We start from the raw sequence: 15,931 nt of genomic DNA on the forward strand, positions 1-15,931 counted from the left end.
TCTGCTAGAACTGATACATGAATTCAGCAAGGTTGTAGGATACAAAATTAATGTACAGAAATCAGTTGCATTCTTATACACTAACAATGAAGCAACAGAAAGACAAATAAAGAAACTGATCCCATTCACAATTGCACCAAGAAGCATAAAATACCTAGGAATAAATCTAACCAAAGATGTAAAGGATCTGTATGCTGAAAACTATAGAAAGCTTATGAAGGTAATTGAAGAAGATTTAAAGAAATGGAAAGACATTCCCTGCTCATGGATTGGAAAAATAAATATTTATAAAATGTCAGTACTACCCAAAGCTATCTACACATTCAATGCAATCCCAATCAAAATTGTACCAGCATTCTTCTTGAAGCTAGAACAAGGAATCCTAAAATTTGTATGGAACCACAAAAGACCCCAAATAGCCAAAGTAATTTTGAAGAAGACAAAGCGGGAGGCATCACAATCCCAGACTTTAGCCTCTACTACAAAGCTGTAATCATCAAGACAGCATGGTATTGGCACAAAAACAGACACATAGACCAATGGAATAGAATAGAAACCCCAGAACTAGGCCCACAAACGTATGGCCAAGTAATCTTTGACAAAGCAGGAAAGAACATCCAATGGAAAAAAGACAGTCTCTTTAGCAAATGGTGCTGGGAGAACTGGACAGCAACATGCAGAAGGATGAAACTAGACCACTTTCTTACACCAGTCACAAAAACAAACTCAAAATGGATAAAGGACCTGAATGTGAGACAGGAAACCATCAAAACCCTAGAGGAGAAAGCAGGAAAAAACCTCTCTGACCTCAACCGCAGCAATTTTTTACTTGACAAATCCCCAAGGGCAAGGGAATTAAAAGCAAAAACGAACTATTGGGACCTCATGAAGATAAAAAGCTTCTGCACAGCAAAGGAAATAATCAACAAAACTAAAAGCAACCGATGGAATGGGAAAAGATATTTGCAAATGATATATCAGACAAAGGGCTAGTATCCAAAATCGATAAAGAGCTCACCAAACTCTACACCCGAAAAACAAATAATCCAGTGAAGAAATGGGCAGAAAACATGAATAGACACTTCTCTAAAGAAGACATCTAGGTGGTCAACAGGCACATGAAAAGATGCTCAACGTCATTCCTCATCAGGGAAATACAAATCAAAACCACACTCAAATATCACTTCACGCCAGTCAGAGTGGCTAAAATGAACAAATCAGGAGACTATAGATGCTGGAGAAGATGTGGAGAAACAGGAACCCTCTTGCACTGTTGGTGGGAATGCAAACTGGTGCAGCCACTCTGGAAAACTATGTGGAGTTTCCTCAAAAAATTAAAAACAGACCTACCCTATGACCCAGCAATAGCACTGCTAGGAATTTACCCAAGGGATACAGGAGTGCTGATGCATAGGGGCACTTGTACCCCAATGTTTATAGCAGCACTCTCAACAACAGCTATATTATGGAAAGAGCCAAAATGTCCATCAACTGACGAATGGATAAAGAAGATGTGTTTATGTATACAATGGACTACTCCTTGGCAATGAGAAAGAATGAAATCTGGCCCTTTGTAGCAACATGGATGGAACTGGAGAGTGTTAGGCTAAGTGAAATAAGTCAGGCAGAGAAAGACAGCTACCATATGTTTTCACTCTTATGTGGATCCTGAGAAACTTAACAGAACACCAGGGGGGAGGGGAAGGGGGGAAAAGTTAAAAGTTACAGAGAGGGAAGGAGGCAAACCATAAGAGACTCTTAAATACTGAGAACTGAGGGTTAATGGGGGGTGGGGGAGAGGGGAAAGTGGGTGATGGGCATTGAGGAGGTCACCTGTCGGGATGAGCACTGGGTGTTGTATGGAAACCAATTTGACAATAAATTATATATAAAAAAATAACAATTTGTGCAATTTATAAATAAACAGTGTAAAGTACTATTCTATATAATTTACAACCATGAGTTCATTTAATCTTCATAACAACCCGACGGGGAAACCAATGCAAAAGTTAAGTTTGTTTCTAAGAGTCACATATCTAATAAATGGACGATCCAGAATTGAAACTCAGGAAGCTGAGTCCTGAATCCGAGAAACCAAAGGCTTAAGCAATCCAAAACAAACAAACCAACCAACCAACAAAGGAAAAAACCAGTAAACCACAGGTCTGGTTAATATATTTCTTTTTTTCTTTTTTTATAAAAAAGTATCAAATTTATTTCAATATCTAGTTCCATTTTAAACTAACGCTGGTGGACAATTTTTTGTAATTTAAAATTTATTATCAGAGGGGAGGAAAACATTAATAAGCTATCATATACTGACAGCAAATAAAATTACTGCACTATGCATTTATAAAAGCCTGTTTAATAGTAAATGTTCCAGTTATCTACTTAACTAAAGGAAAGATCCTTTAGCTCTTTATTTCTAATTTTAACACATATCTCATTTTGACACAATTTACCTTTTTCATCCAATTACTGGTATGATGACCAAAATTTTTCCAAATGTTAAACCTTTCTTTACCACTTATGAGTTACGACTTAACTATTACTTTTTAAGAATTCCTTAAAAGAAATTTGAAATTTTAATTTTCACCATGAACCTGTTTCATCAGAAAGCAGAATATCACTACTAGGTAAGTTAAAACAAAGAATGGAATAAAAACACAAAAATGGCATCTATATAATGAGCAAATTATCTGATAAGACATTTTAACTACTTCACATTTCTACTTAGCACAAGAAAGAGTAAACTGGTTCCAAGGTAACACAAGGTTTGGCATTTTTACTGCAAGCTTTAAATCCTGGTGTTATTCTACTCAACAAGACATCTCTAAGAAAATTGCAGTGTTCATAAGTACAAAAACTGTTATATCTGGTAGGTGGTATTCTATATAGTCAATAAGAGAATTCTTTATAAAATTAGATTGTAAAAAATGCAGAATGTCTGATAATTATCTCAAAGTTTAAAATGAGAAAATGCAGAACACAAAAAGTCATTAGTTAATATGTGGCTTTGAGAAAGCCAGAAATGATTCTATTCCAAGAAATAAGCAATAATGATAAAAGATATAATTAATATACTATATGCCTTTTAAGCCAAAGCACACTTTTCACCTCAGGACAGTTTTGATTTTTACATTCTTAACTCCTTTCGTCCAGAAAGGGCCCCATTCTAAGCCATTATTTGAAAAGAATTCATAATGTATAGTCATTTCTCTCCACAGGATGTTTTCGTTTCAGTACATAAGCTGCAAAATGGCAAATGGCTAAGTCAGTTATAAAGAATTTATAGAATAAATGCCAATTTACAATAACTGTCAACAGACTTCTACACCAAAGCCTAAAAGTTGCAGTAGTAGAGGCCACAACTAACATGATCCTTCCATGTGCTCAGACTTCATTGACTACAAATTACTGTCATAAAAATCAGAAAAGAAACCTCAGTGGGTCCTTCCAAAGCTGCTTAATTTTCCAAGTGATTTTTCTCTGGTTATAGAGCCTGTTCATACCTTCAATCCTTCTTTAGTCGTTTAGCTTTTGCAATATTTTCTTGACATTTTTGTTTCTTCTTTTGTTCCTTTTCCCTGGCTTCAGTCATCTTGGCCAATTTCCAGGACAGTATAGCACTTGCTAGAAACAATAGAGTAAGGGCCAAAATAACCGTTGTAAGGAAGCCATATGGGTCCTTTGCAGCCCATTCCACAACGTACTCAGCCCAAGCCTTTATATCAAACATCATGGTAGCGTCTTCTGCTTGAGTAGTTATTTCCAACTTTGTCCTGCGATTATTAGTGAGCCAATTACAATTTCAGATGACCCTTGCTTGTCTTCTTCTTTAGCTCTACCATATACTTGTGAGAGAAGATTTAAATTCTATATACTCCAGGTCGGAAGCCCGGTTCATAAATTTCTGTATAGCTCTTGGCTTTACAGCAGGACAAATACGGGCATGGATTTGAGGTGTGATTAATGTGAGTGTATATATGTTCCTTAACTTAGTTTCAGAATATTCAACTTACCAAGTGATAGTCTATGTATGGATTTCACTAATATGAAAGAGTTCAAAGAGTTAAACACAAAGATGTATAGCATAGTCTGATATAAAGCAGCAGAGGCAACAATTGAGAAGAATCAAAACTTTGATTAAAAAAAAAAGTTTAGGGGCGCCTGGGTGGCGCAGTCGGTTAAGCGTCCGACTTCAGCCAGGTCACGATCTCGCGGTCCGTGAGTTCGAGCCCCGCGTCGGGCTCTGGGCTGATGGCTCAGAGCCTGGAGCCTGTTTCCGATTCTGTGTCTCCCTCTCTCTCTGCCCCTCCCCCATTCATGCTCTGTCTCTCTCTGTCCCAAAAATAAATAAACGTTGAAAAAAAAAAAAAGTTAAAAAAAAAAAAAAGTTTATTTATTTATTTTTTTCAGAGATTGAGAGAGAGACAGAGAGCAAGCAGGGGAGGGGCAGAAAGAGAGGGAGATACAGAATCCAAAGCAGGCTCCAGGCTCCGAGCTGTCAGCACAGAGCCCAATATGGGACTCAAACCCACGAACTGTGAGATCGTGACCTGAGATGAAGTCAGACGCTTAACCGACTGAGCCATCCAGGTGCCCCAAGAAGACTCAAAACTTTAAAACAAGTAGTCCCAGGCTCAGCCAAGAGTAGAGAACAGTGTTTCCTTTTTTTACCCCCATGAAGAAGTAGTCACTTGCTCTTTCTCCAACAGACGGATGATAGATAGATGGGCAGGTAGAAGATAAACAGATAACACACAGATGACCCTTACTTCCTCATGCCACCCAGATTTCTCTTCTGTTCTTTTTCTCTCCCCCAATGGGGATAACTTCAAGCCTGAGTTCATGAATGTCTCTCTGGATACCTGCAGTGTCTGAAATAGCAGCCATGAACCACAAGTGGCCACATAAATTAATTAAAATAAGCAAGTTAAAAATTGAGTTCCTCAGTCCATTCACTACATGTGGCTAGTAGCCACTGACAGCACAGATATGGGAGCTGCTCACCACCATAAAAACTTCTGCTCTAGAAAAAGACGGGAGCCACTGTCAGTTCTGTCCCCTGAAAGTGGTACTGACGCATCTTTTCTGATTTTTGTGTCATCACAGAGTTACACAATTAAGTTTAAGAAACCATCTACTATAAACATTGAAATTATTTGGCAACATTTACTTTATCAGACATTTCGTTCAGTCTGCCAACATTCCCTGATCAAAATCATTGGCAAGATTCCGTGGATTTTTTTTTGCCTTGCATGACATCCTTCCAAGTAGCTAGAAGTAGAGAGTTTAATATATATACTTCTTTTAATCAAAGAAAATACAACGCATAGCTGATTGTTTTCTTTACCTAAAAGTTTCATCTAACATCATGCATTATTAAGAAAACATCGCCTTTACCATTTTGTCTATCCTGATATGTGCTCGCCTCACCTTGTCTCTCAGAATTGTATCCAAATGCATCAAACAATTTCTGTATTTAATTTCCATAATATTATATCCTTAGTAGACTGGCAACAATTAAGCCACTGAGTCAGCAACTAATAAAATTTAGACATGATCATTTTTCCGTAAATATGGGAAGAGTTCCTCCATAATCTCTTTTGCTAAAGTAAAGTGAGTTATAATATCTGTTAATATTTTCCTCCATCAGATACTTACTTATCACTCACTATATGCCTGATAATGTATTAAATGTGCCCTCAAAGTTCTTACAATACAATTAAGCTAAAATTACTAAAATAAAAAAGTGGTATCTGTTGCCCTTTGAGTTCCCATAGGATGAAGATGCCTGCCTAAATTCAAATCTCTGCTCACTTTCTCCAAAAACCACACAGATACAAAAAGGGAGCAAATAAAACCATCCATCATCCATGCTTACAGAATAACTGGGAGACAAAGATTGTGACAAATTGCAACTTATATGTAAGCAGGGTAGAAGCATCCAAAGCTGGAGAACCACTCTAAGGCTGGGGCCACAGCAAAAACAAGGAGGCGAGAGTGGGATACAGAAGCAACAGAACCCACCAAGATATAACATCACTTTCAGAAGAAGAAAGTTCCAGCAGGCCTGGAAGAATGACAGAACAGAGATAAGACCTGCTGGATCAGAGCACTGGCTCCAAGAGAATTGAAGACAAGGGGCAGAAAAGTGCACAGGAGCGGATGCAGCAGTCCTGGAAGAGGTATGGCCTCTGGGGGAAGGGAGGGCACTTGGCCCCCCGGGGGCATCCCTTGGAGGCCAGGTGGTAAAGAGAAAGTAGCAACAAGTGTTCAAATTAAGGAAAACTAAGAAACCAAAGAGAATCAGGACCAGAAGACACACCAACTTGCTTCTCTGTGGAGAGAAAACTGTACTTTCGGTCCAACAGAATAAGGCATTCTCAAACCAGAAATGTTAGTGAACCACTCAAATCTCTCACCTCTGCACAGGGAATCAAGGTGATACAACGTAACTTTAAACCTGTAACAGTCCAGAGAACACAGTCCTCATGAACCTTCCCTTAGGAATCTACTAGAAGGTGAGCTTCAGCCAGCCAGATATGAGCTGAGAAATTTCAGCAAAAAGACCTTTGGTGAGCACTGAAGATATTCAACATCTATACTTAATTGCAGATTTAGGACTACAATAAAGGTGGGGGAAAAGATTAAAGATAGAATATACCTGTTATGTATTCTGCCAGAATTTAAAAATGTAACTAAAGACATGGGAGGAGAAAAAAGGGAAAAAAGGGAAAAAAATGAAACACATTTTACTGTGTTTACACAGTTTACACAGTTTTACTATGTTTACATTTACTGAATACTGAATAGTGAAAAGAGGATATTGTTTTAAGCTGACAAATCAGTTAGAAGAAGCCTAAAAAAGGAATTAAAGGGACTAAGGTAATAAACGTAATCATTAGGAAAAAAAAAAGAAATGTTCCTAAACCAAATTAAATACTCTTTCTACTCCAGACCCCTGAAAAAAGAAAGGCAAGGAAACAGACCACATGGTGAAACATAGTATCTATAACAATATATACAGTAAATATAAAAAAATATGGGGCGCCTGGGTGGCGCAGTCGGTTAAGCGTCCGACTTCAGCCAGGTCACGATCTCGCGGTCCGTGAGTTCGAGCCCCACGTCAGGCTCTGGGCTGATGGCTCAGAGCCTGGAGCCTGTTTCCGATTCTGTGTCTCCCTCTCTCTCTGCACCTCCCCCGTTCATGCTCTGTCTCTCTCTGTCCCAAAAATAAATAAAAACGTTGAAAAAAAAATAAGAGTTGATTATTGATGTGACCAAACATATTAGTCACATTAATATATATATAAATAAGCTTGATTAACTTGTTAAAGAGATTTTCAGATTGACTCACAAAGTAAAGCCCAACTCTATGCTACATACCATCAACATACTTAAAGAGGTTCAGGAATGTTAAAGAGTTGGACAAAGTTTTATCAGGCAAATATAAGTAATAAAAATGTAGGGTGCCCTAGGATCCTTGCAACCCCGCTGGCATGTCTCAGGCTGACTTTGACAAAGCTGGTGAGGATGCTAAACACCCCAAGACCAAGTCAGCAGATAATGAGATGACGTTCCCCTACAGCCGCTACAAACAAACAACTGCAGATGACACAAACAGCGTGGCCTGGGCTGTCGGATCTCAAAGGCAAGGCCAGGTGGGATGCCTGGAATCAGCTAAAAGGGACTTCCAAGGAAGATGCCATTAAAGCTTACATCAACAAAGTAGAAGATCTAAAGAAAAAATATGGAATATAAGCCACTGGATTTGGCTGTCAGCAGTGCATTTCATTTAAACTAATACAATGCCTTGTTTTTCTACTACTGCAGACGACATGAACTAATGAAAATAACCAGTTAACCTAGATCCTGAAGACTGTACAGAATATGGCTCTAACAGAGTAGAGCTGAAATGGTTATTGACCTTTGTTGAGTAGTTTTTATCTATAGATCTAAGGTGCATCTGTTTCAGTAAGTAAAAAAAAAAAAATTTTTTTAATAAAAATAAATTAATGCAGGGTTGATATCTTGATATTGGATGAAGTATAAATCATCACAAAAAGCATTAAATGAAACAAGGAAAGATAAAGGTCATGCTTCATAACAAAGATAGTATTTTTAAATAGCCATAAACACTACCACCACATTTATAAAACAGAAAGTCCAGGAAATGCCAGGAGAGACAGTTAGAAACAAAATAATAATAGAAGACTTGAATGTATCAATCCCAGACCAAGAAAATCAAGTGAATAAAAATAAAGGAAGGATATAAAACACTTTTCACACCATGAATAAGTGTGATCTTATGAAGCTATATTGAATTTTACCACCAATAACAATTTACATACCTTTTTCTCAAAGGCATATGGAAGATTCACATAAATTAATCATGTTATATCACATAGAAAACCTCATTTTCATAATACAGACATAATTCAAATGACATTCTCTGATTAGAGTATAATATTAATAGAAATTAATAACAACATTTCTAAAGTGTCTTTTCTAGCTGAAAATGTAAAACTTGCTACTGAACAACTCTGGTAAAGGAAAAATGCTAAATTAAGTTTCAGAATTTCTTTTAAAAATAATGATAATAAAAACAGAATGTATGGGATATGATTAAAGCTGCGACTAAAGAGGAATTCATAGCCTTAAACACTTACATCAATAAAAATAAAGAATGAAAAGAAATGAATTAAAATCCCAACCTGAAGTCCTTGGGAAAAACAAAGACACAAACGTGGTAAAGCACAAGAAAGGAAATGGTAAAAATAAAGCAGAAATTAACTATCAGAAAAAATATTAGAATTAATAAGTTAAAATGCTGTTTCTTAGGAGTGGAAATCACTTGGTAACTTATTTAGGGATAAAAAGCAGAGGCGGGGAGGCGTGCCTGGGTAGCACAGTCGTTTAAGCGGTTAAGCATCCGACTCTTGATCTCGGTCCAGGTCATGATCTCACAGTTTGTGAGTTCAAGCCCTGCATCAGACTCATGGTGCAGAGCCTGCTTGGGATTCTGCCTCTCCCTCTGTCTGTCTCTCCCCTGCTTGTGCTCTCTCTCTCTCAAAATAAATAAATAAACTTAAAAAAAAATGTTTTTAAAGGGTGGGGGGGAAGCATAATACACACAATAAGAAATAATCACTGAAAGAGAAGTAGTTAAAACACTAAAGAGACTATTTTGTACAGTTCTATGCAAATAATACAGAGATGAAATAGTAATTTCCCAGTAAGTTTAATTGATCAAAATTGATCCCATTAAATATAGGTGGCTTAAGTACACTAACTTCCATGGGGAAAAAATATTAGAAAAAATTATAAAAACCCCACCTCCTTAAAAAGGCCTCAGGCCCAAATGGCCTCACAGGAGAGTTCTACCAAACCTACAAATACCAGATAATTCTAATTATGCTTAAATTCTTCCAGAACATAGAAAAAGAAAGAATACTTCCAAACTTTTTTTTTTTTTTTTTAAATAAAGCAAGTAGAACAGGGCTAATTAAGCCTAATGAAGATACCAGAAAAGCATAGTTGAATTGCTTACCACTACAAACATAAGACATTAGACATTGTTCGTTCCCAGCCCCAAGGCTGGGGAAGGGATTAGTAATGGAGAGCCCTGAGGTCAGCTGCCCACAAGCACTAGGTAGGTATCTACACTGCCCTTGTTTGCCCTGCTGGGGATAACCTGAACCAGGTGTCAGTTGCTGCAGGCACAGGGCCAGCCCGGCCTTGCAAATTCCAAAGGAAATGAAGGGAGAAGATTTTTTTTAAATGTGTTCTTTATTTTTGAGAGAGAGAGACACACACACAGAGCGTGAGTGGAGGAGGGGCAGAGACAGAGAGGGAGACACAGAATCCGAAGCAGGCTCCAGGCTGTGAGCTGTCAGCACAGAGCCCAATGCGGGGCTCAAACCCCTACACTGTGAGATCATGACCTGAGCTGGAGCCAGACGCTTAACTGACTGAGCCACCCAGACGCCCCAAGGGAGAAGTTTTTACTTTAGCCTCCTACAACCAGGCTGAGCTGCCTCCTGCCCCAGGCCAGTGCTACGGTTCCACATGGGTTCAAACCGCTCTCTCTCCCTCATCCGTCAACTCAAGGGTTTCTCATGGTTTCCTCCATTTTTCCCTCCCTTGTTCCTCTGGGGTGGATTTGAGAAGGGGGAGGGGAAGAGCCAGCAGTCCCACTAGGTCCACCTCTTGGGTGGAACTGAGCTCCAGCAGAGAAAGGACATTTGATGGGTTTGACTAAAACTCAGAATTCTTGAAAGGATGTGCTGGAAGATAAAGCTAGCAAGTAATTTCAAAATTATGAAGGCAGCGAATGATCTGATTTGGGCTCTAAACTAGATTTGGTAGATCCCTGAATGTTTTCCAGCAAAGGAAGACTTATTAAAACAGTGTTATAGAAAGATCAATCCAGTGATAACCATTTAGGGGGATGTTGCAGTATCTAGAGTCCCATCCTAGTCAAAGTACAGGCCCCAAGCCAACAGCATCGGCCTCACCGGCATCACCAGGAACTTGTTACAATGCAGACTCCCAGAACTATGGAGTCAGAGTCTGCGTTTTAATAAAATCTTCAGGAAATTTATGTGTACATTAAAGTATGAGAAGCAGTGCCTTAGGCATCATAAAATACCAGCTGAGAAAAGAAGAGTTGGATGCAGGAAAAATTGTATTTCAAAGATAGGGGTAAGGTTAGAGAAGACAGTAAGGTTTCAAGATTGGGTCGCAGGGAGTGTATGAGACCTGGCCCCAAGAACAAATTCATAATGACGTTGACTATGATTAATGGCTTACAGCTGCATCACCACCAATTTTCAAAATAATCTAAATTGTTAAATCATAGTAATATTTCAATTTGGAAAAAAATCATTAGAAATCCTGCTATTACTCTTTTGACTCTCGAAGATTTTACATGGCTTATGTTTTTAATGAAACTATCCATCTGATTTTCCATTTTCTTTTTTACAGTGTGGTAGATTTAGAGTCTTTCCCCAAAGTTCCCTTTGTCACTAACCTGGGCATTTTTCCAAGCCCAAAGATAGTAGTGAAAATTATAGGCTCTTCCTACATACTTTTCTTTTTTAAGCAACTAGAACTGGGTTCCATATTAGCAAGCCTCAATCTTTCCCTATTTGTAGAGGTTTTTTTTAAACATCTCCTTTTTTTTTAAGCACCTTCACAGTCCTGATCAAAACACAGAAGACTTCTTCAAAAGGAGCTAAATTCATTAGTGTGCAATTAAGGGAGTTGGTTTATATGGTTTATATAATTTCTTACTGAACATGCATGCAGCTTTGTAAATATCATGATAGAGAAATTTGAAAGCATCTTAAACAGTCAAGTGTTGAAAGAGCTACTCATTAATACAGAATGTCAATTTAGTTAATATAATATAAATAATATAGAAATAACAATATAGAAATAGAAATCATAATCAAGATAAAATGAGTCCCTCTGTGAAATACAAATGTACCACATCACCCTCAGCATGTTTTACCTCTCTGTTAAAGTTAAAATTAAGAAAATGCAGCTGTCTTCAGTAACAATCTGGCTCATTAAAAGACTAATATGTCTTTTAATAATAAAATAAAAATAAAAGTATTAAAAATAAAAGTACTCTTCATTAATTGGAATATATCACATATACAAATATAAGCAAAGAAGCGTATCACCTTCAGATTAGCAATAATTTAAAAAAAAGTCTCAGTGCTGACAAGGATACAACAAAATAGGTACTATTTACATCAAAGCTGGGAGTCTAAATTACCACAAACATTTTAGAAAGAAATAAAAAATTATCTGTTAAAATGAAAATGTCACGTACTTTTGACCCAGGAATCCTATTTTACTTTTAATATAGCTAACCAAAAAAAAAAAAAAAAAAAAAAAAAAAAAAAGCATCATTGTAGTGGTATTTCTATAGTGATGTTTATTGTAGTAGTATTTATAGTGATAAAAATAAAAACTGAACAATCAGCCCTCTGACACCCTCTCAATCTGAATAGATACCAGCCCTCCAGCTGTAAACATCTGTTGGAAACTGATAAATATCAGCTGTTTTTAAAGTTTAAATATGTAGACTCATTATATCTTTAAAAGAGTCCAAATATTTTACGTAAAAATGTTACACTACACGAAATCTAATATCCCACTAATGAATTTACCTTTGACAAACGATTCGGTTGTCCCTAAGAGCCTAGCTGCTAATGGATATGGCATCATAATATTTATGGGACAAAAAATAATACTAACAGTAGAATTTAACTGATTTACAAAACTGTTTTCACATACAGAACAAGAAATATATACATCTACTCTACAGATATTTATTAAATGCCTCCTACTTCCCAGATACTCCCCTGCATTCTGAGCATGCTGCAAAACAGATTTGATGCTGGCTTTCAAGGAGCTCATGATCATGAGCAAGACAGACATCAATCAAATAAACAAACAGGTATGTACACAATTAGAAATTGTGAACAGGATGCTATGAAAGAAAATAATAAGGAGGGGTTTCATTCTATAGATCAGGAAGTTGGGAATGTGCACTCTGGGAACATGACATTTCATCTATTAGGGTTGAGAAGTCAGCCTTACAAAAGTAGGGAACAAGTCCTCCAGGCAAGTCAAGAAGTCTCTTATTTATTTATGAGACTGGCTTATTTTTTTAAAAATGAATCACAATGTCTAATTGGTACTTCATTAAAGCTCAATATTTACTTATTGAATCCAACCATGGATGCATGCTATTCCATCTCTCTTAGCAAAGGGCTATGTGTTGAATTTTGGTACAATGCGGCACGTGAGAAAAGCTAAAATATTTTGTAAGTGAGTACCACATATTTATTTGCAACTAACACACCGATTACAAAAGGCCTAAGGCATACATACAAAAATTGACATAATTAAACATATATGCAATTAACCCTTTATAGAGCTGTGTTTTTAATGGCTCCTGTCTCTTCTTTCTACGTGTCCATAATAGTCATAGTTCAAAACCTTCCTCTCCATATCATCTCTAACTACATGGAATGATTTCCATCTGGGAGAAAGACTTGTGAGGGGTCAAAGAGGTCTGAATCAGAATGAGTGAAGATCCTGTGCAGTTTGAAAAGTATTCCCCGGTTCTAGGGAGTAGATCCTTTTTCCCTTCCCTATTTAAGAATAAATAAGGTTTTATGATCACTGTCATGGAACTCAGTTCAACAAGTAGAGCATTCATTGTGTATATCCCCATACCATACCCAGCTCTGTAGGGGAATCCAAAAGCATGTTTTGTTTTGTTTTTGTTTTATATGAGAGAGAGAGAGAGAGAGAGAGAGTGTGTGTGTGTGTGTGTGTGTGTGTGTGTGTGTGCTTGAGAGCAGGGGAGGGGAAGAAGGAGAGGGAGAGAGAATGTTAAGCAGGCTCCATGCTCAGAGACTGTGAGCTCATATCTTGAGCCGAAACCAAGAGCTGGATGCTTAACCAACTAACCCATCCAGGCGTCCCCCATAGCATGTTTATTCTCAGCTCACTACAAGACATGTTTCATGGATCTTTGGAATCTGGCCTTCTAGTTACATTATTCAAGTGTTACTTTTCCTCTCAGACCTATTGTTAGCTAAGCTCTTTTGACCACAACTTCCTTTTATCTATCTTCTCCCTTGGCATTGGCACAAATGCCATAACCACAGTCCTGGACACTTTGCTTTCCTGGCTCATCTTCCTCTCTTTACCCTCTACATAGCTTTCCCCAAAGTTTCATAATTGGCCGTTTAATGTGGGGTATCTCATACCCACTTAGAGTCTACCATCAAGCTCAGATGGGTCCCAAATCCTTATCTGCGGCCCAGATCTCTCTCCATACTCCACATTCTGATCTCCTACACTCTCCTCACATGACTTGGATGCCTTATGGACAGCTCATGATAGACCCAGACACTTTCACTTTGCCCTGGTTCTGTTCTTCCTCCTTCATTTCCTGTACTCACAAAGACTCCTTAAACCATTCAGGATTCTAGAAGTGATCCTAGTCTCTTCCCTCCTTTTCACCTTCCATATCCAATTGATCACAAGATCCTGACAGTTTTGCCCTCTTTATATCCCTCCATTCTTCTCCTTCTCTCCTTGGTTAGACTCTTAGGTCTTGCATGGAGAAATTCAACAGTGATTTTTTAAGCTAGTCTCTGCCTTCCCTTTCACTGTCTCCACAAACCACCCAATGTAACCTCCATAATTCCATCAAAGGGGCTGTGTTAGAATATCAAAGTACAGTATTGGGGCACCTGGGTGGCTCAGTCAGTTAAGCCTCTGACTTTGGCTTAGGTCATGATCTCACGGCTCGTGAGTTCAAGCCCCATGTTGGGTTCTGTGCTGACAGCTCAGAGCCTACAGCCTGCTTCAGATTCTGTGTCTCCCTCTCTCTCTGACCCTCCCCTGCTCACACTGTCTCTCTCTCTCTCAAAAATAAATAAACGTTAAAAAAATTTAGAATATCAAAGTATAGTATCAAGTTAAATGTAGTGTTTAATGACAACACTAAAAGGTTAAAACATTCAGGAAAGAGAAAAATATATCCATTTTCCTCCCCATTAACTCCCTCTAAAAGCATCAGTTTTCTAAGAAACAAGGTCACCTGAAATATCTCCCTTGTGAACTCAACAGAAATTTTAGCCAAAAAATCCTCATCATTAGGATTGGCTATTTATAAGGGCAAAGGAAGTAAATAAAGAGCACAGACAGGTATGTTTCAGGACTAGTCTCCCCACGAGTGCCCTCACTGGGGTCCTGATAAAATGAGACACAAAGCAGGAAAATTGGAATAGTGACATAGAGTGGCAAAAACAGGTTCCGGGAGATCAGGATTCCACATACCTAGATACAGGGTTTTATCCCAAAGACGCCCTTCAGGTTTTACCACTAACTCTGTGCTTGTCCTGCTGGTATCATCTCCCACTTCATCTGACTGAGGAAGTTTTTGTTGAACGTCTCTTCTATGCCCTATTGTGAGCACTGGAGGGTATGAAAAGGAATGTAAAACATAGCCCCTGTCCTTATGAGTCTACATTCTAATTGTGGAGTTAACACATTAAGGCAAACATCCATGAAAATATGCTAAATGAGAAGCTACAAAAATAAATGGTAACAGAAGGTAGGCAAGTGCAGTAAGATGGACAGAAAAAGAGGCTGGAATAGGCTGGGTCCACAGGCGGGTCCTGGTGAGAGGGAAATTGGGCCCGTATTGGTGTTGTTGCCCAAAGATTCTGTGATTTACACACATTTGTGTACGGAGCATGTTAGAAGTGTCCCCACCCCAGAAGGTGATAATGTAGGCCAGAAAAAAGTACATCAAAAATTTATTTAAAAAGCAAACCATGAAGGGCTCTATAAGTGATAAATTTAATTTTTCAATGGTCAAATTCTCTGCCTAAGGACTGGTGAATCAGGCGGAATCATTTCCTCTGCTCTTTGAAGATCAGTCAGGGAATGCTGGGTTTCACTGCACATATCTGAAGCTTTTCCACACCCACAAAGCCCTCCAGCTATAGCTCAGCATTGTGTACCACTGGACATTCAATCTTAAAAGAAGTAAAACACTACCCTCTAGTGTCCAATGAGCAGAACTGTGAAAATTTAGCATGTTTCTTCATATTTTTCAACAGTAGCCAAGGCCTAGGCCGAGAGCAGTATTCAGTATTCAGGTTTTAAATGGGTTTGCAATTAAAAGGACTAGAGCACCTTGATAGGATAAAAGTAAACCCTTCAATAAATGAAATTCTGAATCAGAGAAGATTAAATTGTTTCAAAATGGGCCTAAAACTCTAATTACTACCATGACTCTGCATTTATGCAAATTTTTCCTCTAAGGAATTCAAAATTTGACTTAAAATCCAGAAACCTTGACTCCTGGTCCAACCCTTACCAT

General features: G+C 38.0%; 1 protein-coding gene and 1 pseudogene across 1 annotated transcript; one reads left to right on the forward strand and one right to left on the reverse strand.

Annotated features, from left to right (window-relative positions):
* Nucleotides 1–3,514: 3,514 nt before the first annotated feature.
* On the reverse strand, nucleotides 3,515–3,833 carry LOC124514547 (small integral membrane protein 15-like). The gene has a single exon (XM_047082598.1). The coding sequence runs from the start codon at nucleotides 3,740–3,742 to the stop codon at nucleotides 3,515–3,517; it is 228 nt and encodes a 75-aa protein (XP_046938554.1). The 5' UTR covers nucleotides 3,743–3,833.
* A 3,672-nt stretch (nucleotides 3,834–7,505) lies between these two features.
* On the forward strand, nucleotides 7,506–7,767 carry LOC124516501 (acyl-CoA-binding protein-like; annotated as a pseudogene).
* Nucleotides 7,768–15,931: the final 8,164 nt, after the last annotated feature.

Source organism: Lynx rufus, unplaced genomic scaffold, assembly GCF_022079265.1.
Source record: "Lynx rufus isolate CCGP_SWC_20201006 ecotype Redwood Valley unplaced genomic scaffold, mLynRuf1.p SCAF_2, whole genome shotgun sequence".
Taxonomy (NCBI): Eukaryota; Metazoa; Chordata; class Mammalia; order Carnivora; family Felidae; genus Lynx; species Lynx rufus.